The sequence below is a fragment of the Nicotiana tabacum genome, chromosome 7 (genome assembly GCF_000715075.1).
Source record: "Nicotiana tabacum cultivar K326 chromosome 7, ASM71507v2, whole genome shotgun sequence".
Lineage (NCBI taxonomy): Eukaryota > Viridiplantae > Streptophyta > Magnoliopsida > Solanales > Solanaceae > Nicotiana > Nicotiana tabacum.
The window spans coordinates 20,965,484-20,978,144 of NC_134086.1; the positions used below are offsets into that span (position 1 = coordinate 20,965,484).

The 12,661-nt window shown below is 36.0% G+C and overlaps 1 protein-coding gene across 1 annotated transcript; it reads left to right on the forward strand.

The window, feature by feature from the left end:
• The first annotated feature begins 8,298 nt into the window (after positions 1-8,298).
• Positions 8,299-11,008, forward strand: LOC107807874 (myb-related protein Myb4-like). Its single transcript, NM_001325811.1, is given in 3 exon segments — positions 8,299-8,550; positions 9,081-9,210; positions 9,977-11,008. Coding segments are annotated over 3 exon segments (846 nt in total). The 5' UTR covers positions 8,299-8,417; the 3' UTR covers positions 10,560-11,008.
• Positions 11,009-12,661: the final 1,653 nt, after the last annotated feature.

Here is a 12,661-nt window from a genome sequence, read left to right on the forward strand (position 1 = left end):
AATAAGGGCCTCAGAGCCGTATACTAAAGAAAACGGGTAGCCCCCGTGCTCGATTTTTATGTTGTTCGATATGCCCAATGGACCTCAGGTAGAACTTCTCTCCATTTTCCCTTTGCATCGTCCAACCTTTTCTTCAGGTTTTGAATGATAGTTTTGTTTATTGACTCGGCCTGTCCATTTCTAGTTGGGTGGTATGGCGTTGATAAGATCCTTTTTATTTTATGTGCCTCAAAGAAATCCGTCACCTTGCTGCCGATGAATTATTTTTCATTGTCACATACAATCTCGGCAGGTATCCTGAACCGGCAAATGATGTGGTCCCAGATGAAGTCAATAACTTTTTTTTCTCTAACCTTCTCAAAGGCCTGTGCTTCCACCCACTTAGAAAAATAATTAGTCATAAACAAAATAAATTTAGCTTTACCTGGGGCCGTTGGTAGAGGGCCGACTATATTCATTCCCCATTTCATAAAAGGCCACGAGGATAGGGCCGAACAGAGTTGTTCTCCGGGTTGATGGATCATCAGTGCAAATCGGTGACACTTATCACATTTTTTGACAAGTTCTTGAGTATCTTTTTCCATGCTATCCTAGTAGTAGCCTGCTCTGATGATTTTGCGAACCAAAGACTCAGTGCCGGAGTGATTCCCATAAGTGCCTTCTTGGATTTCTCGAAGAACATAATCGCCCCCCCCCCCCAAACATACCGTCAACGGCCCATTGACCGTTCTTCTATATAATGTTCCATCCCCATCTAGGGCGAACCTAACAGGCTTGGTTCGCATAGCCCTCGATTCTTTGTGATCCGATGGGAGCTTTCCATTTTTGAAATAGTCGATGTACTTATTCCTCCAATCCCAAGTCAAACTTGTTGAATTTAGCTCAGCATGACCCTCTTAAACCACATGCCTCGATAGTTGGACGACAGTCCCCGGGACGATGTCATCTTCATTGACCGAGGATTCCAAATTAGCAAGTGCATCGGCTTCACTATTTTGCTCTCGAGGCACATGATCGAGATTCCATTCCCTGAAGCGGTGCAATGTTACCTGTAGTTTATCTAAGTATCTTTGTATTATATCTTCTCGAACCTCGAAACTCTTGTTTACTTGGTTCACCACCAATAGAGAGTCGCATTTGGCCTCGATGACCTCCGCTCCCAAACTCTTAGCTAGCTCGAGAATCATGGCCTCATACTTGGCCTCATTGTTAGTCAATTTAGAAGTTTTGATAGATTTCCTAATGGTATCACCTGTGGGTGGCTTCAAGACAATGCCAAGCCTGGACCCTTTCACATTCGAGGCACCGTCCGTAAAAAGGATCCATACCCCTGATGATGTACCCGAACTTAGCAGGAGTTCTTTCTCCACTTCGTGTATGAGAGTCGGGGTAAAATCGGCCACGAAGTCAGCTGGGATTTGAGACTTGATGGCCGTTCGGGGTTGATATTCGATATCATACCCGCTAAGTTCGACGGCCCATTTGGCCAATCGGCCCAATAGCTCGGGCTTATGCAAAACATTTCGAAGGGGGTAAGCGGTCATTACACATATGGGATAACATTGGAAATATGGCTATAACTTTCTAGATGCGCTTATCAATGCAAGTCCTAATTTTTCTAAGTGAGGGTATCTAGTTTCATCATCTCCTAGAGTTCGGCTTATATAATAGACATGGAATTTCGTACCTTGCTCTTCTCGAACTAGTACTCCACTTGCCGCTATCTCAGACACTGCTAAATATAAGTAAAGCTTTTCATCTACTTTCGGGGTATAGAGCAAATGTGGGCTTGATAGGTATCGTTTCAATTCTTCTAAGGCTTGCTGACATTCCGGGGTCCATGCGAAGTTCTTTTTCTTTTTGAGAAGGGAAAAGAACTGTGACTCTGATCTAACGACCTCGAAATGAATCGCCCCATAGTAGCTATTCGCTCTGTTAGCCTTTCCACAGCCTTCACACTATCCATGATCGTGATATCTTCGATAGGCTTGATCTTATTGGAGTTGATTTCGATACCCCAATTTGACAGCATAAAGCTGAGGAACTTACCCGAGCCGACTCCGAAGGCACATTTCTCTGGATTAAGCTTCATGTTGTATTTCCTCAAAATTGTAGATGTTTCCTGCAAATGAACTAAATGGTCCTCTACGCGCAGAGACTTAACCAACATATCATCAATATAGACTTCCATTGTTTTACCTAATTGTTCTTCGAACATTTTGTTAACTAGGCGTTGGTATGTAGCTCCTGCATTTTTTAGCTTGAAAGGTATTACGTTGTAACAATAAGTTCCAAATTTAGTAATAAACGAAGTCTTTTCCTGATCCTCCGGGTTCATCTGAATCTGATTGTACCCAAAGTAGGCTCGACAAAAGTTCGGGTCTCGTGGCCAGCCGTGGCATCGATCATACGATCGATGTTTGGCAAGGGGAAAGAATCTTTTGGACATGCTTTATTCAAGTCCTTATAATCTACGCACATTCTAAGTTTGTTTCCTTTCTTAGGAACTATGACTACATTGGCTAACCACTCGGGGTACTTTACCTCCCGAATAGATCCTATTTTAAGAAGTTTGGTTACCTCGTCTTTTATGAAAGCATGCTTTACCTCGGACTGAGGCCTCCTTTTTTGCTTCACTGGTTTGAACTTGGGATTGGCGCTTAGCTGATGCGTGGTGATTTCCGGTGGAATCCCTATCATATCTAAATGGGACAAAGCAAAGCATTTCATATTATCAATAAGAAATTGAATGAGTTTTTTCCTGAGTTTGGGGGTCAATCCCGTTCCCAGGTATACCTTTCTCTCGGGCATGTATTCGATTAAAATGACCTACTCCAGCTCCCCGATAGTTGATTTGGTTGCATCGGATTCTTCTGGAATGACAAAGGTTCGAGGAGTAAGGAAATCCTCATCTTCGTCTTTGATTACCTGTTGCTTCAACTCTATCGGGGCTAGAGGCGGTGATTGCTATTTGGCTGCTTGCTTACTTTTGGTGCTCGATTTCTCCGAGGTCAAAGGCTCTAGTATCGGCACTGCTTCCTTGATTGCAAACATCTCTTTTGCAGCATGTTGCTCTTCGTAGACTATTCTCACTCCTTCCTCTATTGGGAAGTTCATCATCTGGTGAAGAGTTGAAGGACTGCTCTCATGTTGTGTATCCATGGTCTCCCAAGGAGTGCGTTATACCTCATGTCATCGAAATCTAGTATCTTGTATGGTCCCCACTATTTTTACTGGCAAGATAATCTCTCCCTTTGTTGTTTCACTTTCCATGTTGAAGCCATTTAGGACCCGGGATGCAGGCACAATCTGATCTTGTAGGCCGTTGTTCCACGACCCTCGATTTGATTTTGTTTGCTGAGCTACCTGGATCCACTAAAACACATTTAACTTGAATTTTATTTAAAAGGATAGAGATTACCAGGGCGTCGTTGTGAGGCTGAGATATGCCTTCTGCTTCCTCGTCACATAATGATAAGACGTCCTTAGGCACATAGCTCCGAGTCCGTTTTTCTCTGGTGATTGATACTTTGGTGCATTTGAATACAGGTCGTTGAGAGAGATTGACTCTGCCAATGATCATGTGGATTACATGTTGTGGTTCTTCTTGCTCATTGTTTCTTGCATCTCTCTTCTTGAAGTGACTCTTAGCCCGATCACTTAGGAATTCTCGAAGGTGTCCCTCGTTGAAAAATCGAGCCACTTCTTTCCTTAGCTGCCTGCAATCTTCTGTTCTATGACCATGTGTGCCATGATACTTGCACATTAAGTTCGGGTTTCTTTGAGAAGGATCGGTCTGTATAGGCCTGGGCCACCTGGTGTCTTTGATTCTACCAATAGCTGAGACAATCCCCGACACATCTATACTAAAGTTGTACTCTGATAATCGAGGAGCCTCAGAGGGGTCAATATGCTTATCGAACCCACTCTTACTCATGAGTTCCCGAGAACTTTGGCCTCGATCATTTCGAGGAGCGTTACGACCTGGATTTTTATTTCTTCGATCGACATATGGCTGATATCATTCTTTGTTGAATCTTTATTCCCAGTCTGTGTCCCTCGGGGCTTGACTATGAATCTTCTAGGATGAACTGAACCCGAGGGGGCTCCCAATTGGTCGTCTTCGACCCTGATAATTGATTGGTAACGATTGTGTACATCTGACCATGTCAAGCTGGATATTCGATCAAGTTTTGCTTTAACTGTCGAGATGCAACCGAACTCCGCTCGTTCAAGCCCTGCATAAAGGCCTGTACTGCCCAGTTATTGGAGACCGGCGGTAATTCCATTCTTTCCATCTGAAACCTAGACACAAACTCCCTTAACATTTCGTCGTCCCCTTTGTTTTATTTTGAAGACGTCTGACTTTCTCGTGGACACCTTTATGGCCCCATCGTGTGCTTTCACGAAGGCATCTGCTAATATAGCAAACGAGTCAATAGAGTTAGGAGCTAAGTTGTGATACCAAATCATAACTCCTTTCGATAACGTTTCTTCAAACTTTTTTAACAAGACCGATTCGATCTCATCGTCATTCAAATCATTTCCTTTGATCCTGTAAGTGTATAAAGTAATATGCTCGTTGGGGTCGGTTGTTCTGTTATACTTGGGTATTTCGGGCATGCGAAATTTTTTGGGAATGGGCAGTTGGTACTGCGCTCTGAGGAATGGTTTTTGTATGAACTTTTTGGCATCTAAACCTTTCAAAACTGGAGGTGCTCCCGGTATTTGGTTAACACGGGAGTTATAAGTTTCTACCTTTTTATCATTGTCTTCAATTTTCTTTTCCCCGGACTCGATCCTCTTAGTGAGATCTTCGAGCATTCTCATAATTGTCGTGAACAGGTGCATTCTGTGAGCTAGACATGTTTCAACCCGAGAATAAAAAATTCTTGACAAGAAAAAGTGTAAAAGCAACGTGTGTAATGAGAATCAATAAAAAACAATCACTTATCTTTAGCCCAACGGTGGGCGCCAAACTGTTTGCCTCGAAAATACGAGTAACAATTAAATTTGATTTGTAGGTTTAAAGATATGTGATTTAGTCCAATACCAATTAATAATCAAAAAATATAAAGTAGAAATAAAAGGAATAAGAGAATCAAACCAATGTTACTCAACAGTAGTAACCTCGATGTGGGCTTTGGATAATAAGAATGATAAAGTTAAAGTAAGTAAGAGCATTGGAGCTAAGGACAATTCTGATGAATAGTAGGCGAAACGTAGAAAGTATATTCTTTGCTCAATGATTAGATGATCTTACAAATGATTGGGGTCTCCTTTATATAATAGGGGAACCCTAAATAAGGTATATTTCTACTTACAATAAGGATTATTCTTGGTACAACTGTCTAACGGCCTAGTACGGAATCGTACAATTCTATTCCGGGATTTGCGCCATGATCTTGGGGACATAGCAGGAATCTAGCTCATTCTGTTACAAATCCATAAAATTATTACGGGGTCGAGCATACTCAGCTTCGGTATTCCTCGTATTCCAATCTCAGGGCATTGCATTTTGTCTTCAAGCTCGAGTCTGGTCCATTGGGCTCGAGCTCGACCTTGCCCGGACTCAGGCTTAGGACGGACCCTCGAAACTATAAGTCGGAGGCATATAATTTTGATCGTATACCATAGCTGTTTATAACATTTCACCTAATTATCTTGTTGGAAAAGTCTATTACAGAATTAAAAATATGTCGACCAAATGATTGAAAGATGAGAACAAAGAATAGATTAGATATGAGAAGTATTTTCTTAATTTAATAAAGTTTTATTAGAAAAAAAAAAAGCATTATTTTGTGTGATCAAGAATACCTACAGGCAAGTGGCCAAAGCAAACCTCTCAATCTTAAACAGATAGGCGGTTAAAGCAAACAACTGTTTTGTGTTTGAAGAATAGCTAGTCACACCAAATGGTGGCGTTTTTGGGTTTAGTTTGATTTATTAATTTATTTAATTTTTACGATTTTTCGAAAACATGAGAATAAATTACATAAATTATCTTTTTTATTTTATTTATCAAAATTACATAACTTTTTGTTTTGTTACATAAAAATCACAATACTCTCACTACCACCCGTCCACCACCACCAATAACAAAAAATCCAGTATAATCTTGTAAGTGAAGTATGTAAATGGTAGGGTGTATTCAGACCTTACTCCTATCTTGTAAAGGTAGAGACCCTCGATTCAAAGAAAGCATAGCAAAAAATCACAATATTCACCAAATGGTTATGTTTCCGGCTGTTGTAACTTTTCTGTTATATTTGTGAGAGTATTGTGATTTTTGTGTGATAACACAAAGTTATATGATTATGATGAACAAAAAGAGATAGTTTGGGGACCAATTATAAAAATTTACCCACCAAAATAATGATTTGACTGTACGTGATCAGAGATCTCTATAAACTTATTTTTTAGAATAAAAGAATAATATGACATTATTGTAAAACATTTTGATTTGTTTTTTGGAAATAAAGATCATTTTTAGTTAAAATTCACAATGTTTTTTGAAAACCAATTGTCTTAATTTGTCCCCTGAATATTTATAATCAAATTAATACTCGAAGAATAATCATCATATCGATATATTATCTATACCAGTTGAGAAATGGACCATTTGTGTCGTTTTGTCTCAAAAAAGATACTTATTTAATAAACTATAGAGCAAACTGACTTGGAATAAAGTACACTGGCATGCCAGATTTGGCTCACTAAAACTTTATAATGATGTAAGAAGGGGGACCAAGTTGCACCATTTGTAAACTTGAGAACCCACGACCCAGCTTCCTAAATATTTACTGTATTAATTATCTTTTGGTCCTTGAAAAACTAAAAAATAAATTAGAACACCCATGTGACTATTTCACAGCAGAAAAACCTTTTTTAATAAAAAGAATCCCAACTTGTCTAACCGTCATGTAGTGACGACAATTTTTCTTTATTTTCTTTTTTGTCTCCAATAAAATAACGATTTTTCAAATATTCAATTTGAGTTATCATAATATAAATAAGATTTCATGAATTTCCATGCAGGATTAGTACTCTTTGTCCCCAAATTACTTCATGACAAATTCTTACCAATTAAATTAACAAGCTTTTAAAGCTAATCACTTATACTAAGTCCACACACTTAACGTAAAATATTTAAACAAATTACTTTTCTCTTTCCTTTTCGTTATTTTACCTTTGTGGAAGGCAAAAAATTGAAAAAGCTAGAATAAGCGTAGACGGATTAAAAATTTGAACTTATGGGTTGGTATTTGATATTTTATTCATCCATCTAATTTGCGGAGTGTAAAATTTATTATTTATACTTTTAAATAAACTTTTAATGCATATACTGAGTCTCAGCCAAATCTGAACCCATGTGTGTGTATATATATATTTTCACTCGATTCGCTGCCCCGGAAAATAAGTAGTTTTATTTGGATTTTCAAATTCAACTAGTGTATGTGATTTCGTATGCTAAGATTTATTCCTGCAGTGAGGTTGGCAAAATCAGACGAAGATTTTGAAACTAACTCAACTCCTTCAGATTTTGACGAGATAAGTGAGTGATGTAATTAAAATGAAAAAAATAAATAAATGAGAAACGAGAGAAGTTCTTTACCCAATTTTTACAACACATTGTATGCATACAAGTTTTGACTTGGACAATTGCGTTATGGCAAAATTTTTTTAATTTGATAGATTGGATCTTGACTCAAACGTTAACATAAACGACGATAACATACTCAGTGTAATCCTCGTAAGTGAAGTTTGGAAAAGATAGTATACATGCAGATTTTATCCTTACTTAGAGAGGTTGTTTCTGTTAGATTTTCGGCTCAAGAATGACTCAAACTTCAACATAATTAATCCATTTTTGTTAGATCGTAGCTTAACCTATATATCCATGGTATGTTACTTTATGTTAAATTTTTATGATATTTAATTAATCGATATAACCCTCGTACTCAAAATATATATCATTCATTATTGCTTTTCTTATCGACATATATACCGTCCATTTTGGAATTGAGCGTTTTTTAAGTACAATACACACTTCTGGTACAACATGTAAAAAAAATATATTTATTCAAATCATTATTTTCTTTTATTATTTCTTAGTGAGAGAAAGAGAAAGAGGAAGAGAGAGAGATCCAACTTCGTGGAAATCGCAAACAAGGACGACTTTTTGAAAATGAGACGCTGGTCTTGGACTTATTCGTTTTTTGGGCTATAAATAATTCAGTATTTTACAAGCATAAATAGGTAGCCAGCCTTGGCCTTTCTCATTTCTTGAATAGAAGGGAGCACTGAAAAAGAGCTAAACCACAGCCAAAAGAGATACTACATTTCTGAAGAATAAAACCAACTGATTAAAGAGTCGTTTATTCACAAATCAAGATTAGCAAGTGATTAAAGCAAAAATGGTGAGAGCTCCTTGTTGTGAGAAGATGGGGTTGAAAAAAGGACCATGGACTCCTGAAGAAGATCAAGTTCTTGTTTCTTATATTCAAACAAATGGCCATGGCAATTGGAGAGCCCTTCCTAAATTAGCTGGTAATTAATTAATTCCTTCAAATTCTAATCTTCATTTCTTAACACCTTTTTTATGCATCCAATATCCGTAACTTACTGTTCCGATTAATTCAGATTCACTTCCACTAAAAAAACACTTCCTACCACGAGTTCTTTTGGCTAGCATTTTTGTCCATTTTTTATATGATCACGATACTAGGGCAGTTTGGAATACAAAGTATTCCGCGTTATACAGAATCCGATAAAGGGTCGCACCCCAATTAAGAGTATTATATAGGCAGCTCACCCTGATGCAAGTATTAGTGGCTGATTTTACGGCTCGAACTCGTGACCTATGAGTCATATATGGAGACAACTTGACTGTTGATCCCTTCTCATGATCAAGATAATGATTGGAAAAAAAAATGGTGAAAGTTGCAAAAGATTGGTTTATAATTTGTAGCATTCTGTTAGAGAATGAAAACACATTTTTGTATTAACATTTTCTTGAAATTTTTACTACTAAAAGAATCATTTTATTAATGTTTTTTTTTTCATTTTGGATTGATCAGGACTTTTGAGATGTGGGAAGAGTTGCAGATTACGTTGGACTAACTATTTGCGTCCAGATATAAAGAGGGGAAACTTTACTAGAGAAGAAGAAGACTCCATTATTCAGTTACATGAAATGCTTGGCAATAGGTCAGTTTCAAAAATCATAATTTTCCATTTTTCACCTATATTCTTTATTTAATAATTAATTAAACAGTTTCCTCAAATATTCTTTCCTCGTTAGATCTATCACATGCATATACTCCCTTCACTTTTTTCTTAAAACTAAATAAAAAGAAGAAAGAAATTAAAGGAATTTTAAAGAGAGAGAGCAACGGCAAGAAGAATAATGAACACAACTTTAAAAGCTGAATATTTTTGTAAGAGTATTGTCTTTATCACATTCAGTAATGCCTTTGCATGCTCATAAATCATAATCATTATGAAAAAGTAAAAAAGAGAGAAGATAAAATAATCAGACTTTCTTTCATTTTTAATTCCCCTTTTTTATAAAGACAATGCCAAGCATGCTAATTTTTTATCTTTGGAAAACTTTTGTCTTTTTTATTCAGAGAGTAGTTACAAAATTGAAATGAGATTAAACAAAATAAAAGTATCAGAATTTACTTATCTAATCATTTTGTTTGTATCAAGGAATAATTCAAATATATATATGAAAAAGATTCGTTTAGACAGGTTTGTAGTTACATAATTTAATCTCATTAATTAGCAAATCTATGTCATTGACTTGCTAAACAAATCAAGTCATGTGATTCGTATCTCTATAGGTTCTTGTGATACAATAATTAAAGTTAAGCACTACGTACCTTAATGCTTGTCCACTTCTCTTTAAATTACAATTATAAATATTTGTTTAGATTCTGTACTAATAAAAAAAAATTAATTATTTTTTCAGATGGTCTGCAATAGCAGCGAGATTACCAGGACGAACGGACAATGAAATTAAAAATGTATGGCACACCCACTTGAAAAAGAGGCTTAAAAATTATCAGCCTCCTCAAAACTCCAAAAAACACTCCAAAAACAATCTTGATTCCAAAGCTCCTAGTACTTCTCAAACCTTCAATAATTCAGACAATTTTAGCAACATTCAAGAAGATATTAATGGGCCAGTGACCGGCCCGAACTCGCCACAACGATCGTCTAGCGAGATGTCGACTGTCACAGCCGATTCAACGGCCATGACGACCATCACAATCGATGATCAGAATATGTTTAAGCAATTAGATGAGATGAACTCGTCTGAAAGTTTTATTCCAGAGATTGATGAGAGTTTTTGGACGAATGATTTATCCACGGGCGATAACTCGAATTTTGATATGGAGGGTACCGGTGAAGAATTACAAGTCCAATTTCCATTTTCTTCCGTGAAGCAAGAAAGTATGGACATGGTTGGAACAAAATTAGAGGACGACATGGACTTTTGGTACAATGTTTTCATAAAGTCTGGGGACTTACTAGATTTACCGGAATTTTGAGGGGTCAATTTGATTGTACTACAAAACTTGAAGCAGTGGAATGCCAGCTAATTATTGATGCTTGGTTTTGGGAGTCGACAAGTTTGAAACTTCATGTTTATTTATTGAGCTTTAGCTATTGATAGGACCATCAAATACTCCAAGTTGATACTTTCTTTTTTTTTTAGTTAGAATAATCTTCTTCTTCTTCTTCTTTTTCTTGTCTTTGTTTTGAACCTCATAAGTTAGTTTATTTGGGAGAAAGCATAGTGGATGGTGATGTGAAAAAAAGAAAAACTATGATGGGATAATAATTTGTATTAATTAGGATTAGGGAAAAAGAGATTTTAGAGAAAAGTCTTCAAGAAACTCTAGTCAACATATCCTTCTAACTTAGCTTACTTGTATGTGAAATACATCTTTTGTAACATGACAATACCCGAAAAAATAATTAAAAAGGATTTATTTTTCATCTTTTTCTTTTTAAATTGGATAAATTGTTGTGTTCTTTTTCCATGATGAAGTTGAAATTGAGTTTAATACAATTCTTAATTTCTGGCTTAATATAACTATTTAATATTTGGAGCTCACTAATCCGACTAATTTAAATTAGTATGCATAAGATTTATTAAACTGAGAATTAAATATCCACTAAAAATTCAATCCCTAGTTGATTGGTAGTGAGTGTTTTTACCAATCCACTTGTAAATTACCTATTATTTGGTCAATTTATTTATTTATTTTTTACCTCAAAGAGGCACTATAATCTCTTAACATCTTAAATTAATTTGAGCTCGACTTTTTTTCTTTTAAGTTTGTAATACTTCACCATATATAATATTTGAATCACAACAAGTAATCTATTAACTGCTATTAAGTATTGGGAACGAAAATAATTAGAAATATTCATAATCCCTTGGAATTGTGTCGTACTCTTAACAAAGGTCTTGTTTTCCATAAGTTCAAACGTCTTAGAGACAATTTCTACATGCATTCATTTGTCGATTGAAGGAGCGTATTAAAATTAGAATATAAATTGTATCGTACTCTTATGCCTGTATTAAATTTAATTATGTATATTGCATTAGAAAATTGTACAAAATGTTTATATGCATATATAGAGGATAACTTATAAATACATAATTTGTATTCCTTACTGTATAGGTTTCCATTTTTCCGAATTTCACAATACCCCCCCCCCCCTCCGGGCCTGGGTATATGGTTCGAACACGATTATTTTGATTTTTTTTATTCGATATCCGGTATTTATTTTGAGGTCCGACTAATTCACATAAAAAAGTCTATGCCATACATTCGCACCAGGATATTGATCTTTGATACCTTTAAATGACCTCCAATTAAAACGGACGTGCTAACCACAAAATACCTATTCTATCTATAGCCTAGGTTTGAAAATGATATATGTTTCTATTTTGACAATCAATAGGGGTTTCTTAATTATATTTTTATTTAATGTTATATTCCTATAATTTCCAGATATCTACTGTTACAAATGGAAAAAAAAAATGGAAGATCGATTTCACATAAAATTCATACTAATTAATTAGACTATCATATTCTTGAACTCCGTTATTCTTTTGGATTTTGGAGCTAGGGTAAAAGATTTGATGATGGTAATTCCGAGCATATGTAATAGAACCAGTTTTAGCTAATGCCAATGTCGGGGTGAGGGGCTCAAGCAATACCAGCACCGGCTCTACGAAGTCAGAATCGCATCTTTCTGTTAGTTTTTTCAATTCATTCATGAATAATAATTCAAGGGCGGGAAGCGGGTACTTCTAGCTGCTTCACCTGCTTTTTATTATGGCGACAAAAAATGAGAAAAGCATGCTATTTTCAAATCGTCACACCTATATATATGAGCATAAGCACCATAGCAATAAGAGATTTTAATCCGATTTCTTCACTAATAGTCTTGTTCCCCTTTCTTGTTAAGCATCTCTCAAGACAGGGCTAGCAGCTTAAATATTGTTTAATAAGTGATAAAAAAATTTACATTTAAAACTTTATCTACTCCGATATCATGTTAAATTACGTGAACATCATATGACGACTAACATGCTAAAAGATAACATTTTTTTATTATTTTTACCGGTATATGG